This window comes from Diadema antillarum, unplaced genomic scaffold, assembly GCF_040938485.1.
Source record: "Diadema antillarum isolate AM-2024a unplaced genomic scaffold, OU_Dant_1.0 seq00000693_RagTag, whole genome shotgun sequence".
NCBI classification, from domain to species: Eukaryota; Metazoa; Echinodermata; class Echinoidea; order Diadematoida; family Diadematidae; genus Diadema; species Diadema antillarum.
The window spans coordinates 3,376,380-3,394,691 of record NW_027271598.1 but is presented as its reverse complement, the minus strand read 5'-3'; the positions used below and the strand labels follow the sequence as shown (position 1 = coordinate 3,394,691).

Here is an 18,312-nt window from a genome sequence, read left to right as displayed (position 1 = left end):
CAGTCCACATATGGCTGTAGATGTGTGTACATGTATTTTGGCATCATTCCTTGGGGAAAGGCAGTCCCATGAACATAATTTGTCGAACCTTTTTAGTGTGTCTGTGTTTGTGTGGGTGCGAGTGTGTGTGTGTGTGTGTGTGTGTCTGTCTGTCTGTGTTTGTGTGGGTGTGTGTGTGTGTGTGTGTGTGTGTAGACTGGGCATGGTGTGATTTACATTCACACTTGTCATAAAGGAAACAATAAAGAAACAATCGAGAATGACGAAGAACATACTTATAGAAAACTAACATTCATAACAGAACAAGTTGCGCCAGTCAGCAACAGAGGATAAATGTCGCCCTCTTTTGATAGTATAATGTGCAAAAAGTGCCATCGCATTCAGTTCTCGAGAAAATAATACTTATGAAAAGAGTGTATGTTTCTCCCTGACATAAAATGACGGTTTCGTATTTAGCGATCAAAACAACTTCAACCTAAACAAAAGTTACAAAATAAAATTGATAAATACGTCTGAATGGAAATCCATTTTCCATCAACGCTAACACCTATACATTTGCTTTTGTTTTGATCGTAATACACATACTTGTTTGGTTTGTGGCATGATCGATTCGTATATGGGCTTAATTTCCCCGTGTTTTCACAGCACACCTGAAAGTCCCAATACATTATATCTACTATCATAGCATGCTTCTCATATATTATTCGTACCGGAAAATGCAAGTCTCTCTTTCTCCCTCTCTCTCTCTCTCTCTCTTCTCTCTCCTTCATCACTACGCGTTGCGTCTGTCTTGCGCTGGTGGCGCGCGCCATTGTGTCAAATTGCGCAACATCTACAGTACTTTTCAAACTGTGTAGAAGAAAGACTGATATGTTTTGCCTTGTCCATGCTGTCGGCTCTCAAACCAATAAGAATTGGCTGTTTTGATTCCGTTTGTTCGCTCGAAGTACACGACGATACCGATCACGAAGCAATCGGAGGACAACAGCAAAAACATGCCGACTGAAGAACTCGTGAATGAGCTGTCTGCCTTGACGACTGAAAACGAGATGCTGCATCGGAAGATGGATCTAATGAAGGAAAACGCCGCGCTGAAACAGAGCGCGATTATTTCCAGCTTCCTCTCCTGGATGGATCGACGTGACGGGAAGCCCAGAGAAGCAGACGATCCTCACGAGAAGGAGTTGGAATCGCCGAGGAAACAACCGTCGACTACTAAATCGTTTGATAAGAACGGATCATTTGATGGTGTCAGCATTGCGGCGGGGAATTGTGAGACGAAGCTTGCCGGAAGTCCAGACGTGACGATTAACAAGGAGCGTCGTCTGCCTAACAGCTTGCGAGAAGAAGAGAGTAGACCAGTCACGTCTACTCCGCTAAAGGCAGATCGATACAACTCAAAGTTGCTCGAAGAAAGAAGACGTGCCAATAAGTCCGACACCAAAAATATCTCTCGAAATTCTTCCTTGACACGAACAGAAACAACTGACAATAACAGGTCGTCTGACCATTTCCGTACGAGTGTTGTAGATGAGACAAGACTTGCCGGAAGTCCGGACATTACAAAGTTTTCATCAGAGAGCAGAGGGGGAGTATCGTCAACTAGCGGAAGAGAAAGCGGCAGACCGGTTACTTCAACACCGTTCAAATCAAAGAACATGAACGACCGCTCCACATCAAAGAGGGTCGTGTTTGAGGACGAAGTGGCAGACAGAAGAGACAGTCAGGCCTCAAGACAAAGAGCATTCTTCGCATATTCTAGTAACCGCCGCAGTGACCAGCCAAGGATTAAGAATCAAAGTGATTTTGTCTCCTCCCGTGGCTCAACATGTCTTAAGAACACTACGATGGAATCGCTTATGTTGGCATCGGAGCCAGGAGCAGATACAAGTATTCCAACCGTTGTCCCTAGCAACAAAGATGACAAGGATGACGACGCTGACTTTTCTCATTTGCGAATGACGGGTAAAAATGCGACTGCTGAAGTGTCGGGCTTCAGTGGAAGCGGGCCTTTGACATTGCTCGGCTCCCGTGATACCAGTCGCAGTAGTCGAGGAGTTAGAACTACGAGTCCAAGTAGTGGATTTTTCTCGAGGGAACAATCGGAAAACAGCAACCCGGTGAGACGCAATCTGCAGTTTGATGTTTCGAGTGGCGGAAGTAATCGTTCCCCCTTGGATCCCAATAAATTCTTTAACAGTAGATCACCGACACGACATCCCGGCATGGAGTTAAATCACAAGACAAATACGTTGTCGTCACCCAGTAGGACTGATCCTCCTCGAAACTTGGGTGGAGTGAATGTAGGTACAAGTAGCGAAGAGATGACGAACTCCTTCACCGTCCTCGAAGTCGCGCTGCAGGATATTTACCGGCGTAACTTGGAAGACGAACTGAAGATCACGGAGATCCGACGCGACGCTCTCCGGCGTTTTGCGGCGTGGCGTGATGCCGTGGACAGAGAGATGGCGAAGCTGGAAAATAGGAAGAGGACGGATGCAGTATGCAGTGAGGTCGGTGAAATGCGCGCTGAGCTGAACAAGAGTGCCGACTATGACCATACCATCAAGGGTTTTCCCATCAATTTAGCGATCAATAACATCAGTGAAGGTCGACTGAGTCAGCTGGAGGAGACGGCTGCCCCAACACGTTCCAGTTTGAAGCTTGAGGATCTCGAGAACACAAAGTCAAGACTCTCCTCGACAACTAATTCTATCTCGCATGCCAGTACGGAAGGTATGATTTCATTTTTTTTTCTTTATGAATGGTAAATTGCCAATGCAGGATATCTTCCCTTTAATTCTTTTATGGTTTAGAGATCTATTGAATAAACTCAGAAACAAAAGAATCGTAACGTATACAAGCATTATACCAAAAAAAAAAAACCCACAATGGATTATAATGTAAAAGACAAATCAAAATGTTTCTCCACTTTTTGGGAGCTACATGTACTTTGTCTTTTTTTTTCTTAGATATAAATAATACTCTAAATTTTTAATACTTTTAAACTGTAATTGGAAGTCGATAAGAATAGATTTGGTTTGGAATTTGCAAACACGAATAGATGTAATATTTCAGCAGCTAATGCTTGATTCTCGTGACAAAAGTTTCATGTGTATTTAAATCAGTCTTCATCTTGCTCAGAATTCTTCAATCCAGATTAACAAAGCACACTACATAAACTACTATTTACTATGAACAAAGAGTATCATGTTGGTTTATGATCATGCCATTCAAACAGCAAGCAGGATAAAGGAATCTTTGATGAATATGTAGGCCCCTACCTTAATTAGTTTCGCGTTTTTTTCTGGCCGACGCAGCCCACTAGAAGAAACATTGTATCACTCTATCCACATTTTCTCCAAATTTTGTTCTGTATTTACAACCATAATTTGTGTCGAAATAAAAGCCTGATGAACTCCCTGTAGAATAAAAACGTTTTGCAAACTTTGCCTGGTTACTTACTGCCCTTATTGGCCACGTCATGTTTTAGAACGTCACGATCTTTGCGGTTAGAATGATAGCCTGAATAATCCATGTGGTATATTACCGGCATATTAACCCAAAGAGATCAAGTCTTAATTGTCGCAATAAGCGTCAAGCATTCACCCAAAGCTTTATCTATAAAAGGATTAAAGACAAAGAGAATGCTAATTCACAGGCCCTGCTTATAGTACATGTTGTATCGCGCAGAAAAGAGTTATAATTTGAAATGCGAAACATTGAAAGGTCGTGATTGGAAATGTATACATCTGTTAAAAGCAAAGTTACTAATATGTGAGTTACTTTGCCTAGACGACATTATTGGGACGAATTCGCCGCGGAACTTGTCCGACAAGAGACGATCGGGAAAGTCTGAGACGATGTCGTCCTCCTGCTCATTCATGTCAAGCCCTGAAACCGTCATCATCGGCGAGGTCGCCTTCCAGTTGGAGCGCACAATTCTTGCTATGGTGTTTCGAGGTGGTTCTAAACAGCTAACAGGTATACCTTGGCTCACGCAGCATTTGGTTAGTGAATTAAGTAGTCTGTTGCGCTGATTCTCGGCAGACACAAAATTACACTTCTATACATTATTATAATTTCTCAACTGTATTATGGGGGGGGGGGGGGTCCGAGCGTAACAGCTGTAAGATAATTTAGTATGCTATCTCTGATTGCGCCTTATGATGATCTCTGCTAGATTTTATACCCACCACAATTTGAACAAACATCCATGATATTAGAATGGTCTATTATTAATCAGTACGACTACAATGCGTTCGTGATAAGTACGAAAGAGAAACACTCATTCTTGGGGGAAGAAGTTGTGTAATTATGGGCACTTATTGATGGATGAATATTTACTTCGTTTGAAAAGAGAAAATAAAGCATTTGTGCAATTTTCTGTATCCTAGGCTACACCCTGTCTAACATGAAGAAAATGCTGTTCAGCCATTATGACATCGGTCAGCGCCCTGCTCTCGAGATGCAGCTCCGCGAAGTAGAAGGAAATATGAACATCTGCGGCTGGAACCCAGACTATCACCCAAAACTGATAGCTGACTTGATTCGCACATACGGCACGTTTCCTAGCAACGCAGTGACTTTGAAGCTCGTGAAGAAACACGGTAATGTATTTTCACCGATTAAATTAGACCTAGGAGGTATTGTACCTCATCGATCATGCAGACATTGGTCTCAATCTAATCTCGGGTTGTCGCATACAATCGATGGAAAATCCTTTTAAACTTTTGCACGAAATGAATGCCTTTAATTATATATATTCATCTAATCTATCTTTAATAAACTGTTGAACATAAAGCATCGATATACTTATAACAAAAGTGAGCTCAGAGAAAGAGAAAGAGATAGAGATCTAGAGAAGAAGAAAAAGAAAGACGATAGACATGACCAACTACGATGCAATAATCACAAGTTGTACATTATCACACGACTTCAGGAGTACGAATGTAAACCATCTTTTCTTTTTTTCTTTCTTTTTCTGTGTCGATTAAGGTTGGACGGATCCAAGAACTCTGAAGGAGACGATTTTATGGGGAATCCCCAAAGAACGAATCCATGACATGATCATCATTCTGGACTGTCTCATCTACCTCAGCAGGAAAGCCAACATCCCTCTCTTCACGTGGTGATGGGACAACATCTCCTTTTGTCGTGTTCTCCATTGTTTTTACAGACTCTTGGCAAGCCGTCCGAGTTTCTGCGAAGGTCGTCTGCAGGTTGCATTTTAACGCCGTGTGGTACAATCAACTCAGCTAAGGGGCTGTGAACATTTTAAGTGTGTGTGTGTGGGGGGGGGGTGGGGTAGGGGAGGGGGAATGTCAAGGGTAGTGTCAGGGGTAGTGTCAAGGGCTAGTGCTCATGTTTTGATTAAGAGGTATCGCTCCCCTTCCCTCCGCCCCACTTTAAGGAGCCAGCAGGGCCCTGCTGAATAAAAAGATGCAATCAAACCAAAGTCAGAAGAAAGTTAAACACAGAAGTCAGGTATCGGCCAATCAGAACCGAGTTCTAGTATTCAGAGACTTCTGTTTGATTTTCTGACTTATATTTGATCTCAACTTTTACTAGCATGCAACAGGGCCCAGAAGTGTGGGGGCTGCAGTGAAACTTTCTCATTTGTGCTCTCATTCAAATGAAACTGCTGCTGTTATTGTTTGATGTATACAGCTGTACTTTATTCGTTAGATAGGTTTATAGTGAAGAGTCACAATACATTTGTTTCTGGTGGCTGTGGCTAGGCTACCTGTTGATTGATACAATCTTCAACTTTTATCATGAAAAGACGTAAGTGAAACCAGCTTCACTTTAAAGCAGATTGGTTACATAAATAAGGGGGAAGGGAGCATTCCCCCTAAATTTGATTCGAGCATAGTGGCGTTTCACTTTATAGATCTCTTTATGTTAAAAGTTGGATGTTGCATCAACCATCACGTAGCCTGCCTACTTTCATTTAGACATTCTCACGTTTGCAGCTAAGGGTCACTTTGTTTCTGTTGGCTGTGACCTTAAAGTTGGGAGTCCCTGGTATAAAATTTTAATGCTCTAATGAGTCGGGGATGTCAGACGAGCGGCAGTATCTTCCATATGTAGATTAATGAACTTCCATCTACACAACATCGGTTAACCATTTGCATACTTTCAGTGTCACTTGGTACAGAAACACCCATAGTGTTGGAAACACTTTCTAAAATCCCTGGCATAGAAAGTGTTAAACTCTTCCCCTCTCCCTCTCTCTTTTTCTGTCAAAACCACTTGTCTATACATACGCAAACTGGACTAGGTCGATATGGACTGATCTTAAATAAAAAAATTGATATAATACTACTACATGATGTCATGGGTTTATGAAAAGTTGAATAATTATATCAAATGATCATTTTATTCTCATCATTCACAATGAAGCAAAGCATGATGTATATTTGACAAAAGTTGATGTACATCACTTACATTTGTCTTGTATTAACTAATAAAGCTATATGATTTCAGATCACAGAAAATTGGCACTAATTAATCTATTCTGACACCATCAGAACAAAGAACATGAAATTCTCAAGTAATGTGTATGTGACTTAAAATATAATCATCCAAAATGTGTTATTGCAAAATGTCAAAACTTTTCAGACCACATAAAGTGAGCTTAGAAAATCAAGCATTAAAAGGTCTACTCATCTCATAAGGGGCAAATTTTAAGCAATATATTATCCATGTAATTATGTAGTACTATGATGGAAGTTTTTGCTGTATCATTTGGTATAAAAAATGCAGTAATTTGTTACCAATAAAATCACAGATTTCATTGAGAATTAAAACACAGAGTTAACTTACACTACGTTTCTGTAATAAAAAGGTGAAAGACATTGATTTGTTGACTGCTATTTCTTTTTCTGAAAATAACAGAAGTACCGGTATGCATTTTCTGGCTACAAAGAATATATGCCATCTGTGCAATGCATATCAAGTTCACTGGAGTTTTTATGAAGAACATATTATGTGATCTATTCTAAAATTGATTTGTTTATCTAGAAAAGTTTGCAAATCAGAAAGCAAGGAATGTAGATAAACCCTTCTGGCACTCATTTACGGAAAACAAACAGCATATAAAATATACATCTTCCAATCATCTAACAAGATGGAAGATCACAGACATAATGCATAAGGTCCTTAAACATGTTTCTGAGAAATCACAGTTTCCAAGTATTATATACATCAAACTGCAACAGTTATTTTTGTACAAGTGTTACACATATCTTGTATGTTGCAGAAAATCGCACATTGTACAAATACCCTGTTTGCCTTCATGATAATGGCAAGGTCCAAATATATAAAACTGTATAACTATGTAAAGTACATATCATCACCATCAGTAGTACTTCTTATGGTCACTGAAAGGTGACATGCGTAATATAGAACAAGCATAATTTCATTCTCCAAACCATTGATATCTTCAAAATGGTGGCTTGCAGTCATCACAAAACATACAATTCTTCTGTCAGCTAAGAAGATGCTAGAAAAAATTGGAAGAGAATATTTGCACAAGTGCACTGCAGTTGTAGTTACTGTTGTTGCATGCATGAAATTAATGAGCATAGTATGCTCCCAGACAAGATTTGTTAGGATACCATGAGTTTCTGCACAAACGATTGGACTTTCAAGACAAATTCCTTTTCAGACGATGCTCAAGATCCATTCACATTTTATATGTCTCACATAGAATTTAAACAGAAATTGCATGTCTCATGACTCAACCTTACTTTATGTGACTCATGGATATACATGTACATGTACCGTGACATGGACCAGCTGCTAAAAAAAAAAAAAAAACTCATGCTAAACTGAAATTCTACAGGTTTGGTGAAATGCATATATTGAAAACCAGATTCATGCGATCAAATTCATGAACATGTCAACTTGCCCAATTCCGTAATTGACTTGCTGTCTGGTTCCGGTAGGATGTCACCATCTGTGGAATTCCTTAATGATGAGAGTATGGTGTGGTAAATAATTTCATAAATGATACACTACTAAAAACACAATTATGGTTGATTATTGAAGGCAATGATGCCCATGACTGCCATCTAGGTTTCTGCATGTAGTCTGTCTTGCACTAAAGCCAAGATTTGCAGAATTTTCAATCCACCTTCAACAGGGAAGCTTGGTGGTGAATGGACAAATTTTGACAGGGCTGAACGACAACATTTGAATTTTTACTTTGATTTCTATCGCTGGCACAAAGTTCACTGTTTATTTGGCATATCCATTGCTTAATCATGGTTTTAAAAAGTCAGCCAATATACCTTTTAGTCACAAATTCTCTCTGACACACCAAAGAATAGAATAAAATGCATTTCTAATTGCTTGACTAATGAGTATTAGTAACAGGCAATACAATGGATGACTTGCACACCTTTTACCGAATGACTGCTGAAAATGGCGGGTGAAAAACTTATTTTCCAAATAGGATGCTTACATTAGTTTTAAAAAAAAGTTTCTGGCCCTGTTGCATAAAAGTTGAGATCGAACATAAGTTAAAACAAAAATTAAACGTAAGTCTCTGAATGCACAATTGTGTATGGCTCATGCCTGACTTCTGTTTGATTTTCTGACTTCAGTTAGATTTCATCTTTTTTCTGCATCAGGGCCCTGGAGTACATAATGCTAAAATAGAGGTTCTGTAGTTTGAATCAGGCTATCACTATCATACAAATGAGATAAAGAACCCTACATATGTGAGATACTTCATAAAGTCAACCACCAGAAAGCGAAGCCATAACCGACAATCACATATATGAACATATACGGAAAGGAACTGTTCAGAGAGAAGTTGAATAACCCAGTAAAAAATTGATTTGATTTAGTACCACCTAAAAGGTTTCTTTTCTCAGCATGCCTTTAACTTCGTGCACTGTACACATGTACATGCACAACAAGGACATTCTCAACAGGCTAAATCTGTAAGTAGCTTGTAAACGTGCAACCTACAAATGACAAGAGACTGGTACAGCAACAGTAACCAATGGGTAGTTATCTTCTTTGCACTTATAAACTACACACAAGTTAGATCTAAATTGCTTTACTTCACTGAATCAATCAAATTGCACTGTTGGCATTTTCATACACTGGCTGTAATTAGGCTTACAGTGGCCACAGCCACAAACTCATGTAGCACCATTCTCATTGATTACTTGCACTCTAGTAGAAGGCATACTGATCCACCACAAACTTTAACTGGTAGAGTGGAGTGACGAGGTCTTAAAGAATGAATGGTATAAAGGCCTTCCTGTCCTTGGGGTAATCCTCAAACTTGGCACGGTACCAGCGGTGCACCTCAAGGGAGGCGGCTGTCTGGTTGGACACCACAAAAGCTAGAACCAGCCACCAGGTCTGTTGGGCGGGGCCCAGGATGAGACCCAGGGAGATGTAGATGAGGATCTCGGCCAGGTAGTGGGGGCAGGAGACGTACTCAAACCAGTCACCTCTTGGTATCATGTGCCTGTTGACATCTGAGGAAGATTACATGGAGTGGACTCAGTTAACTATCTCAAAGTGTAAATGTTAAAAATCTTCAAAATCTTTATATGGTTGATACAACCTCAATTCACTTAGAAAGTGACAACACATGTGGCCTTGCACGACAGTTTCAGGCAGAAGTCACAAAATTTGAAAACACAGTTTTTGCATGCATCAGAAAAGTTGGCTTACAGACTGTAAATTGATATATGATAGAGAAATAAGTTTTTAAGTGGTATGTAAAACAAAGTATGATTTCGAAGATGAAATTACCTCACAAAGCAGTTCAAAATATAAAAATATCCTTACAGAAGTGTTGGACAACATAAAAAAATGTGATCAAAGTTGGTGAATGAACAGAAATACTCCCATTTGCGAACAACTTGTAAACAAGGAAGGTTCAGTGACAAAGGTCCTGCATGAAAATCATTAGTGTGACAGAATGCATTGACACCACAGCACAATAACTGAAACTGGAATGTTACAACGCTCAGTTCATCTACCCATGGACCTAGGTCCATGATCTACCTTTGGCTGTGGATCTGAGGCTGGCAAAGATTTCATGAGCCCTGTGGTGATGCCAGCTGGCCCAGAGGAACACTAACACCCCAACGATGTGATTCACTCTGAGGTTCTTCATCATTTCAGACATAGTATGAGGAACACCTGTTGTGACAATGAACAAAAGAATAACACCTATTACTTCCCAATTTTGTGCAGCTCTTCCAAGAATAGTATGCATGGAGAATTTAATACAATGTATTGCTTACTGCATACCTGTTGGTCTTGGATATCTGCTACAGCCAAGTGCTTTAAAGGTAGCTACAATCGCTGTATTTTAGTTTTGCAATGATACATGTTTAACTCTTTATGTGCCACGTTCGCACTTCCACCTCAGTCGATGGCGTGCCAACTTCGCATATTCTGCTCAACAAACAAAGCCGCCAAAACCGATCGGTAAATCGGCTAATCACTGCTAATCCCGCGGCGCAATGAAAGCGTTTCTCGTGCTTTTGTTCCTCTCATATACGGCTTGCATTCTATGTGGTGATTGACTATCAAGCGGTGTTCCCAACTAGATTTGCTCGTACATTCTAAGTTACTGTCACGGTTTCATGTGCAAAAGTCATGCCTTTACAGTAGTATAGCAAGTGGTAATTCAAAAGAAAAATTGAAAATAGATTCGTCATACCATTTATATCGAGACAAAGCTTGGCAGTCCTCTTTAAGTTTGCCTGCTATTATGCCTATCTTAACAGAAATTTGTTGAAATTATACAAATTGGAAAAACAGAATTCTTTCTCAAAGCATGACTACCTTCGTGTCTCAGAATAACGTGGCACACAGGGGGTTTCCACCATGGCACACAAAGAGTTAAAACACCCTAGCTTCAACATTTGATGGTAATGCAAGTTAACAGTGACAAACCAGTGATAAAATAGTGATGGTGTTGCTAGATGCACTAGTGTGAACAACCTTCAACTCCAATTGCCATTCATTCAAGTATCAACTGCATTTGTCATAAAAGCCTCGCTTTCTTTCGCTCAACGTATGATGTATCAAACAGCATAGAAGCACATGTTGTATTGTATCATGGTGATCTGTTCACTATCTTCCATCAAGGAGGGCACATATACAAACAGTGATCAAGAAACCTGTAGTAAAAATAGCAAGGAATTCAGATCTGAAATCTGATATGCCCATACTGGGAAAAACACTTACTTTATTGGAAACATGAATTTAAGTGTGGACACTTGCCACAGGCATTCAATTCTGTAAACTGCCAAATTGTAATGGTCAAGCAAATTGTAAGCTCCTCTTTTCAAAGCCAGGAAAACACACCAAGTTAACCAATGTCCACACTCGCCTTCACTGTGTACTTGTGGCCCCTCGCCAATGATGCTGAATCCCTGAAGCGAGTAGAAGAATATTCCCGCCAGATAGTGGGCCACATGCATGTTGGATTTGGAGTACACGCTGACAAACAAGCACTCCAATATCCTCCTGAATGCATGAACCACTATCACCATTATGGCAATGGTGATGCTCAGTAGATCCACTGTGGGGGTGTGAGGGACAGAAATATGGTTATCAGGAGTAAGGGAGCTTGAGAAACATGTCAAACAAATACTTGATACTTGTAAGCCTCAGCTTCTATTGCATAGATTGGAAGCAAAGTGCAGGTGATAGTGTTTATACCCCATCCATGTGACATAATTATGTACTTCACATGATTCATGAAACGAACACACAAACTTTAATGCAACAATTGAAGAAAAATCAAATTATTGCTGATATCAGTACTTTCAATGGAATAAAACCAAATTATACCTATTGTATTATATATGTAATTCCACATGCACTTCTGTGTTTTTCTGTTTTTTGTGTGCATTTGTTGTTATAAACATGATGTCATTTCAGAGCGTAAACCCAATGACACATTACAATATATCTCTAATGCTTCCATCTAATTACATGTGACATATTAATTGTCAAGCTTGTAACATGCCATCTCTTTAAACTGAACTTGGAATCTTATTGACAATGTTTATTTACTATTGCTCGTAGGACTGAAGGAGTCAACAAATAGTTTCATATGATGTTGCTCCATTTGATTTCAGTGTTATATGTCAGGAAATGAGAAATAAATTGCAAATTTTTATGAAAGAAAGATATCATTCAGAGGGGTGAAGGTTCAGGTGTGAGTTTCTTCAATTTGTCTCCCTCTGCAAATTTATTTGTTAAGATCGCAATCTGATCTGTAAATTAACAAACATGTTGGAAAAAAGGAACCAGTGGGATTCGAACCTGTCATCTACTGCTTTCCGGGCAGCAACACTACCACCAGGCTGTTCCTGGTTGCCGGCAGTGGCACGATAAACATGGAACAAATACCCAAGCTCCGAAATTCCGACATTATTATGTTAAGTAATCCAAGGCGGACAAGGCATATTAAATGAAAGAAAAATCTGTTATTCAGAGGGGTGAAGTTTCAGGGGAGAGTTTCTTCAATTTGTCTCCCTCTGCAAATTAGATTTGTTAAGATCGCAACTGCTGATCTGTAAATTGCAAATTTGTTGGTCACAATGACTGCTCTTTTGTGATCTTCACCTGGTTTTCATAAATGGCAATTTTAACTAGCCAAACTCATGAAAAATTGAGAATCTGCAAAATCAATATTTAAAATGCAATGCTTTCTTTCGTTGCTTTGTGGTGCAATGCTCTTTTCGTAAATAGGTTTTACTTCAATGGAATATCTACAGGGTGGAGTTGAATGAATTGTTGATAAGAAACCTTACCTCTTGGGGTAGAAATGGGATAATTTGTAAGTGTCTCCAGCACCCTCACATACCATGCTGGGAAAGGATTTCCCTGCAGCACAAAGCGAAGAGTGATAGCCAGGGTCATTCCATTCCAGATGAATGACAAAAGGTAGAAGTGAAGGAACCACCTGTGACAGATATTATCATTGATGGTGTGGATGCAAAACAAAGGAAATTAAATGCCTGTTCCAATCATTGATCACGATCCAGATTAATAATAATGATGATGATGACAATAATATAAATGATATCTTTTTACAATAATAATAATAATGATGATGATGACGATAATATTAATGATATCTTTTTACAATATAATAATGATAATACCAATATTCAATCCATAATAATAATGATAATCATTATTATTACAATGTATTATATTTCATATTTTATCATTATTTGAGTGAACTCGGTGGTATTACTGTTCATGTTGCGCCCACGCATTAAATTATGTAAATTTAGTCTCAGATCTGTGGACATGTCAGTTAAGATCATGTGAACAATTACGTTTGTAAAATTCATGTTTTGTGTAGTACCTAGTCAAATTCCAAAAACTCCAAATCCAATGTCCTATCCCACGATCCCGGTAAATTTATATCATGTAAACCAACGGTGCAACACATAAACTAAGACACTATATGTCCGCGGTACGCATAAACTAATACATGGGACTGTGTTATGCTCACCTTTTAGGCACAAGCAAAAGTTGCAACGAACTCGAGCGCTGGGTCTTGTCCTGTAGTTTACCATATACGATTGCATCTCTCGCAATGGTTGGAAGAAATCTATAAATTCTGTGGCCTAACCCTACAAGTATGAAAAGGCCTGTAGTGATTGCCCAAAACCAGGAAATTACAGACATATCCATGACGACGACACAGCAGTATAAGTCACGTATGTATGACCTTTGTTTGGACCATTCGAGACAGTGCATCCCACCCACGCATGCATTACTAATAAGTGGTACATTTATGTACACAACCAACATGCTGCGAAGGCCCTGGGAATTTCTTTGGCAGGACACGCCCCCTTTCTTCCAGAATAGCTCATTCATGCGTCTATCCAAGGAGGGTACCTCCAAGGTCTATCCATGAACCTCCACTATCACAGTGCTCTTACGAAGGTGAGAAGAGGACATATTTTATCATCTATATTTTTTTAAAGGGTAAAAATACTTGGGTAATTTGATGCAAGGGTATGATTTTTGTTGTTGTTGAAGATTTGTGTCCAACCAGTTGGAGACTTGCTAGGCAGTGCCACTGTAATTTGTACTCCTATATTATGTGATGGGTATCACTGTCTAGTGTTTGGATATAACAGGCAAAGCAGTCAAATTCTAAAACTAAAATTTGATTCTCAGTTATCAGGGGCTGTGAAACCCCCCCCACCCCCCCACACACACTTTTGTCTCGTCAAAAATAAAAAGGAAAAAGGGGGGGGGGGGGGGGGAATCGAATTTCAAGATTCCGCCCTGACATAGTTCTCTCCTTACGTGTAGTGTATATCAAAACTTGCCAAACACATAAGAACATAAGAACACAATAATACTGTTATGTATACATTATAATATATTGATCATAATTTTTGTCTACGCAAGGTTATCTGTCATCGCCATTAACTCCTCTTTCATCATCCATAGCTCATTGCCAGAGACTCCAACTCTCCCGTTTTCGACGGGAGATCTCCCGCCGAAAGCCCATTTTTGCACAATCTCCCGTTCTCCCGTTTGAGATTTGATTTCTCCCGCCCTGGCTCTGTGTCTCCCGGTGGAAAGGATTTCTTACTTATTTCTATCGTATGTTGAAAAAATAAGCCTTGAGATAGCACCAGAGAACATCTAGAATCCTAGGAACTTCGCGCTTCGCACACATCAATTTGGAGTCTCCCGTTTGCTAGGGGTTTCGGGCGGGAGAATCTCCAGATCAGAAGGTGCTTGGGGTTGGAGTCTCTGCATTGCTCTCACAATCCTCACTGATCTAGTAAAATCATCATCAGTATCACTACCTGAGCATCCACATTCTACATTCCCTGGACATCAACAGGGTCACGTATTGTCAGCTGAGAACTAGAAGGGCGCTATCGCATTCCAAGATTTGAGCATAAATGAAAATGAAACAATCTTCATGAAATAAAAAGTTGATGTAATCAAAAGTGGGTAGATTTATCAGCATTGTTCCAACTATCGAGTAAAATAATGCCCTTGTGGTTTTGATTCTTTTAATATTTAACTGAAAATGAAAATAATTAATTTAAGATTGACACCATAATGAAGAGGAGATCGAACTCTACAACATGATACCAATAACTCAATACATACCCCCAAAAAAATTGCACTAAAGGCCTTCTGGTTCTCAGCCAGCAATATACATGTACAGTGCTACATCAACATCTCAACTTCATTGACATAATCATACCAGACACGCTGCTCAGCATCATTCTTGTACACACGCTACTGAAGAAGACGGCATGACAGTTCTAAAAAGAATTGTGAATAAATAACATTTAATCCATCAGACTTGCAGAATATTTACCAAACACAATGGTGTACAAAATAGATATCAAAATTAGTTCTGGAAATACATCAAATATTTTGGAACTTTATGATTGCATCTATAAATTCTTCACACTTCGCCAGTAATAGCCCCTCTCCCCTCCCATATCAATGCTACATTCTACTTGACTAAGACTGATATAAGCACACTCAAAGTTGCCAAAGAAACATTATTCTTTTTTTTTTTACTCTCATAACAGCCACTGTTGAGTACTTTGATATACCCATGCTCAGAAGACATTTGTACTGATTAATTCAGTTATCATTTTGCAGGGAAGCCACTCCGGTTTGTTACATCATGGATTTGCATTGAAATGTATTACTAGATTTTGAAGCAGGTTATCAAATTTAGGCTGAATTTACTTCATAAAATTATCAATTTTCAGTGACTGATCATTCTACTACTCTAGAATTACCATTCCTGTTCTTGAGATAAGAAAACATCATCTTGCCTAGATTTGCATGAAGCGGGATTTTTTTTTGTGCATACAAGGTGTGGGAAAAGACCTACTGGCTCTTGCAAGGAACTCATTCCTTGCTTTATCAATGTGCACATACCAACTGTGTAATGATTTTAATATCCAGTTAGAGAACTTATAGTCACTCACTTGGCACTAATTCCACGACAGCAAACAAAGTGTGCATGATTCCGTTGGTGAGAAAACATCTCATACAAGAGCTATATATGTTCAGAAACGTGTTCACACACTGACGAGAGACTTTACTCATCCAAGATATAATACATTGTATGCGACTTTTCAGTAATGAGAGAATGTGGCATGGGAAACAAGCTTTCATGACACTGATAGATACATAGCAATAGGCATGGAGCAAAAGGAACTTCAGGGCTGCCAACATTGGAAACTAGTTGAGAGTGAGACTCCCATAGGCTAATGCTATAATTTAGGAGTCAAAATGAGTGAGATCACTAGAAATGCACGCAAATGAAATAAAGTTTTAAAGTGAGAAAGGACCAAAATGAGTGAGTCTCACTCTCAATGAGTGAGTGTTGGCAGCCCTGGAACTTCCAATTTTTTACTCTCACTATACACTGCTCTCCTCCACTTTATGCCATGGGAACCTAAAAAACAATATGTATCTCAGGATGACTGGCTCATGATTTTATGGCAAAGTACTGATTGGTTTCGGAATGTCACACACGCTGAAAGACCATCCACTTCTTAGAAAATTGATGAAGATCTTATCAACATATCTGCTAGTCAGACTGAAAATATATTTAATTTGAGCATAATTATTCACTTCTTTTTCTTTCTATATCAAGTGTCACATTTCCCTAGCAAGCACGCAAGCAAGAAAAAAAAAAAAACATACAAAAAGGAGAGAGAGAGAAAAAAATGCATGATACACCATCTGGACTGGTGTCTAATTCTAAAGCATACAAATTTGATAGTAACAGATTACCCAATGTTTTCTATTTTACATTATGCAATTAAATATTGAATGAATAGTTTCCTGACACATTCCAGTCAATTGTGCTTTTCTTTTCACAGCAGTTGTTCAAGACAGCTGGAAAGACCACATGGGAGTCCACATATTGAAATGTGTTTAGTAGAAGCAGGTTAAAGAGAATATCTTGTTTCTCAGTTTTTTGAAGAAACTGTATTCTTATATTTGAATATATCAGTAAATCATGGCTAAACAAATCCCCTAAAAAATCACAGCTACAATGATATACACATTTCTTCAATAACCAGAATTCATCCCAAAGTAACACAATCAGCACAACAAATGAAATATTTTCCTTCAGTTAAGATATAGAAATCTACACTTATGTGGCCCGTAACTTCATTGCTGTAAACGTCAATATTTTCACGTGATTAATTTTTCGCGCTGAGCAGCTTAAAAATGTATTCGCAGGTTCTTGACCTTGACCTGCACAATTGTTAACCCATTCAAAATGTGCAGAGAAAATTGTGAAGATATTTTCGCAGGTTTTAGAATTCCAGCGAGCCGGAAGTAGTGCAAAATATGCAAAAATTAATGTACCGTGAAAATATCTACATTTACAATACTCTTTGTTTTTGTTTTTTATCACGCCTTTGATTCTTTAACATAAAGAGAGATGATGTGTTATCAGCACTAGATGGTTTTCAAATACAAAGCAGTGATTAATCATCATGTGGAAATCTGTAAAAGTGGATATTTTCATGTGAGTGATTTTTCGTACTCGGCCAGATAAGATGAGTTTTGCATGTTTTTAATTCCGTGGAATCAAGACATGAACTACTGGAACATATGGCAAGCAATAATATTTGTTTGCTTTTATTTTCACACTAGTTTCTGGTTGCATGAAATGCGCAAAAAATTTCAACACCATGAAAATTTTCACTTTTACTGTACCCCTTCAAAAGCATGACCATACTTTACAAATGATCCCTAGTACCATGCCTCTATACTCTTTCACTGTATCACTTCCTACAAGCTTGAGAGCCTCATTTGCTGAGCAAAATCTTTTACATTTCACTTTCTGATGGACTTTTGGGTACCTGTAGTCAGATATGGAGTGGGCCTTGAGACACAGTAAACCCAAAATTGCTTCCTTTACTATGTGGGCATGGGGAAAGAGAAAGATCGAAACTTTGTTTTGTACAGTTTGGTCTGGTATGACCCTATTTAAATCATAATTAAGAATAGGGGCAAATTTTTGACAAAGAAGAAGGATGTTCTTGTATGGTACTTTGCTGTGACCAAATAAGTGGAGAAGTTGTCTTTTTGCCTCTAATTGTGACATGTTAAATTTCCTCCACATTGACACACAACGTGAAGTGATCTCTCCCTTGTATGGAATTATCGCAGCATCCAAGGAATAAATGTATGTGCTCAAAGATTTGTGTGTGATAACGTCAAATTCCTTTCATAAGGGGAATTGAGAAATTCCAATTGTAGTCAACGAAAATGTAGCCA

At 38.9% G+C, this 18,312-nt stretch overlaps 2 protein-coding genes across 2 annotated transcripts; one reads left to right on the top strand and one right to left on the bottom strand.

Moving 5' to 3' along the window:
• Window positions 1–3,884: 3,884 nt before the first annotated feature.
• LOC139737496 (speriolin-like protein) lies at window positions 3,885–5,135 on the top strand. Its single transcript, XM_071648167.1, has 3 exons — window positions 3,885–3,984; window positions 4,398–4,610; window positions 4,999–5,135. The coding sequence occupies exons 1-3, from the start codon at window positions 3,885–3,887 to the stop codon at window positions 5,133–5,135; spliced, it is 450 nt and encodes a 149-aa protein (XP_071504268.1).
• A 4,117-nt stretch (window positions 5,136–9,252) lies between these two features.
• On the bottom strand, window positions 9,253–13,648 carry LOC139737494 (polyprenal reductase-like). The gene is made up of 5 exons (XM_071648166.1): window positions 13,523–13,648; window positions 12,810–12,961; window positions 11,378–11,569; window positions 10,039–10,176; window positions 9,253–9,503 (listed from the first exon to the last, which is right to left on the bottom strand). Exons 2-5 carry the CDS (start codon window positions 12,916–12,918, stop codon window positions 9,253–9,255), a joined length of 690 nt encoding a protein of 229 aa, XP_071504267.1. The 5' UTR covers window positions 12,919–12,961; window positions 13,523–13,648.
• Between the last annotated feature and the right edge of the window lie 4,664 nt (window positions 13,649–18,312).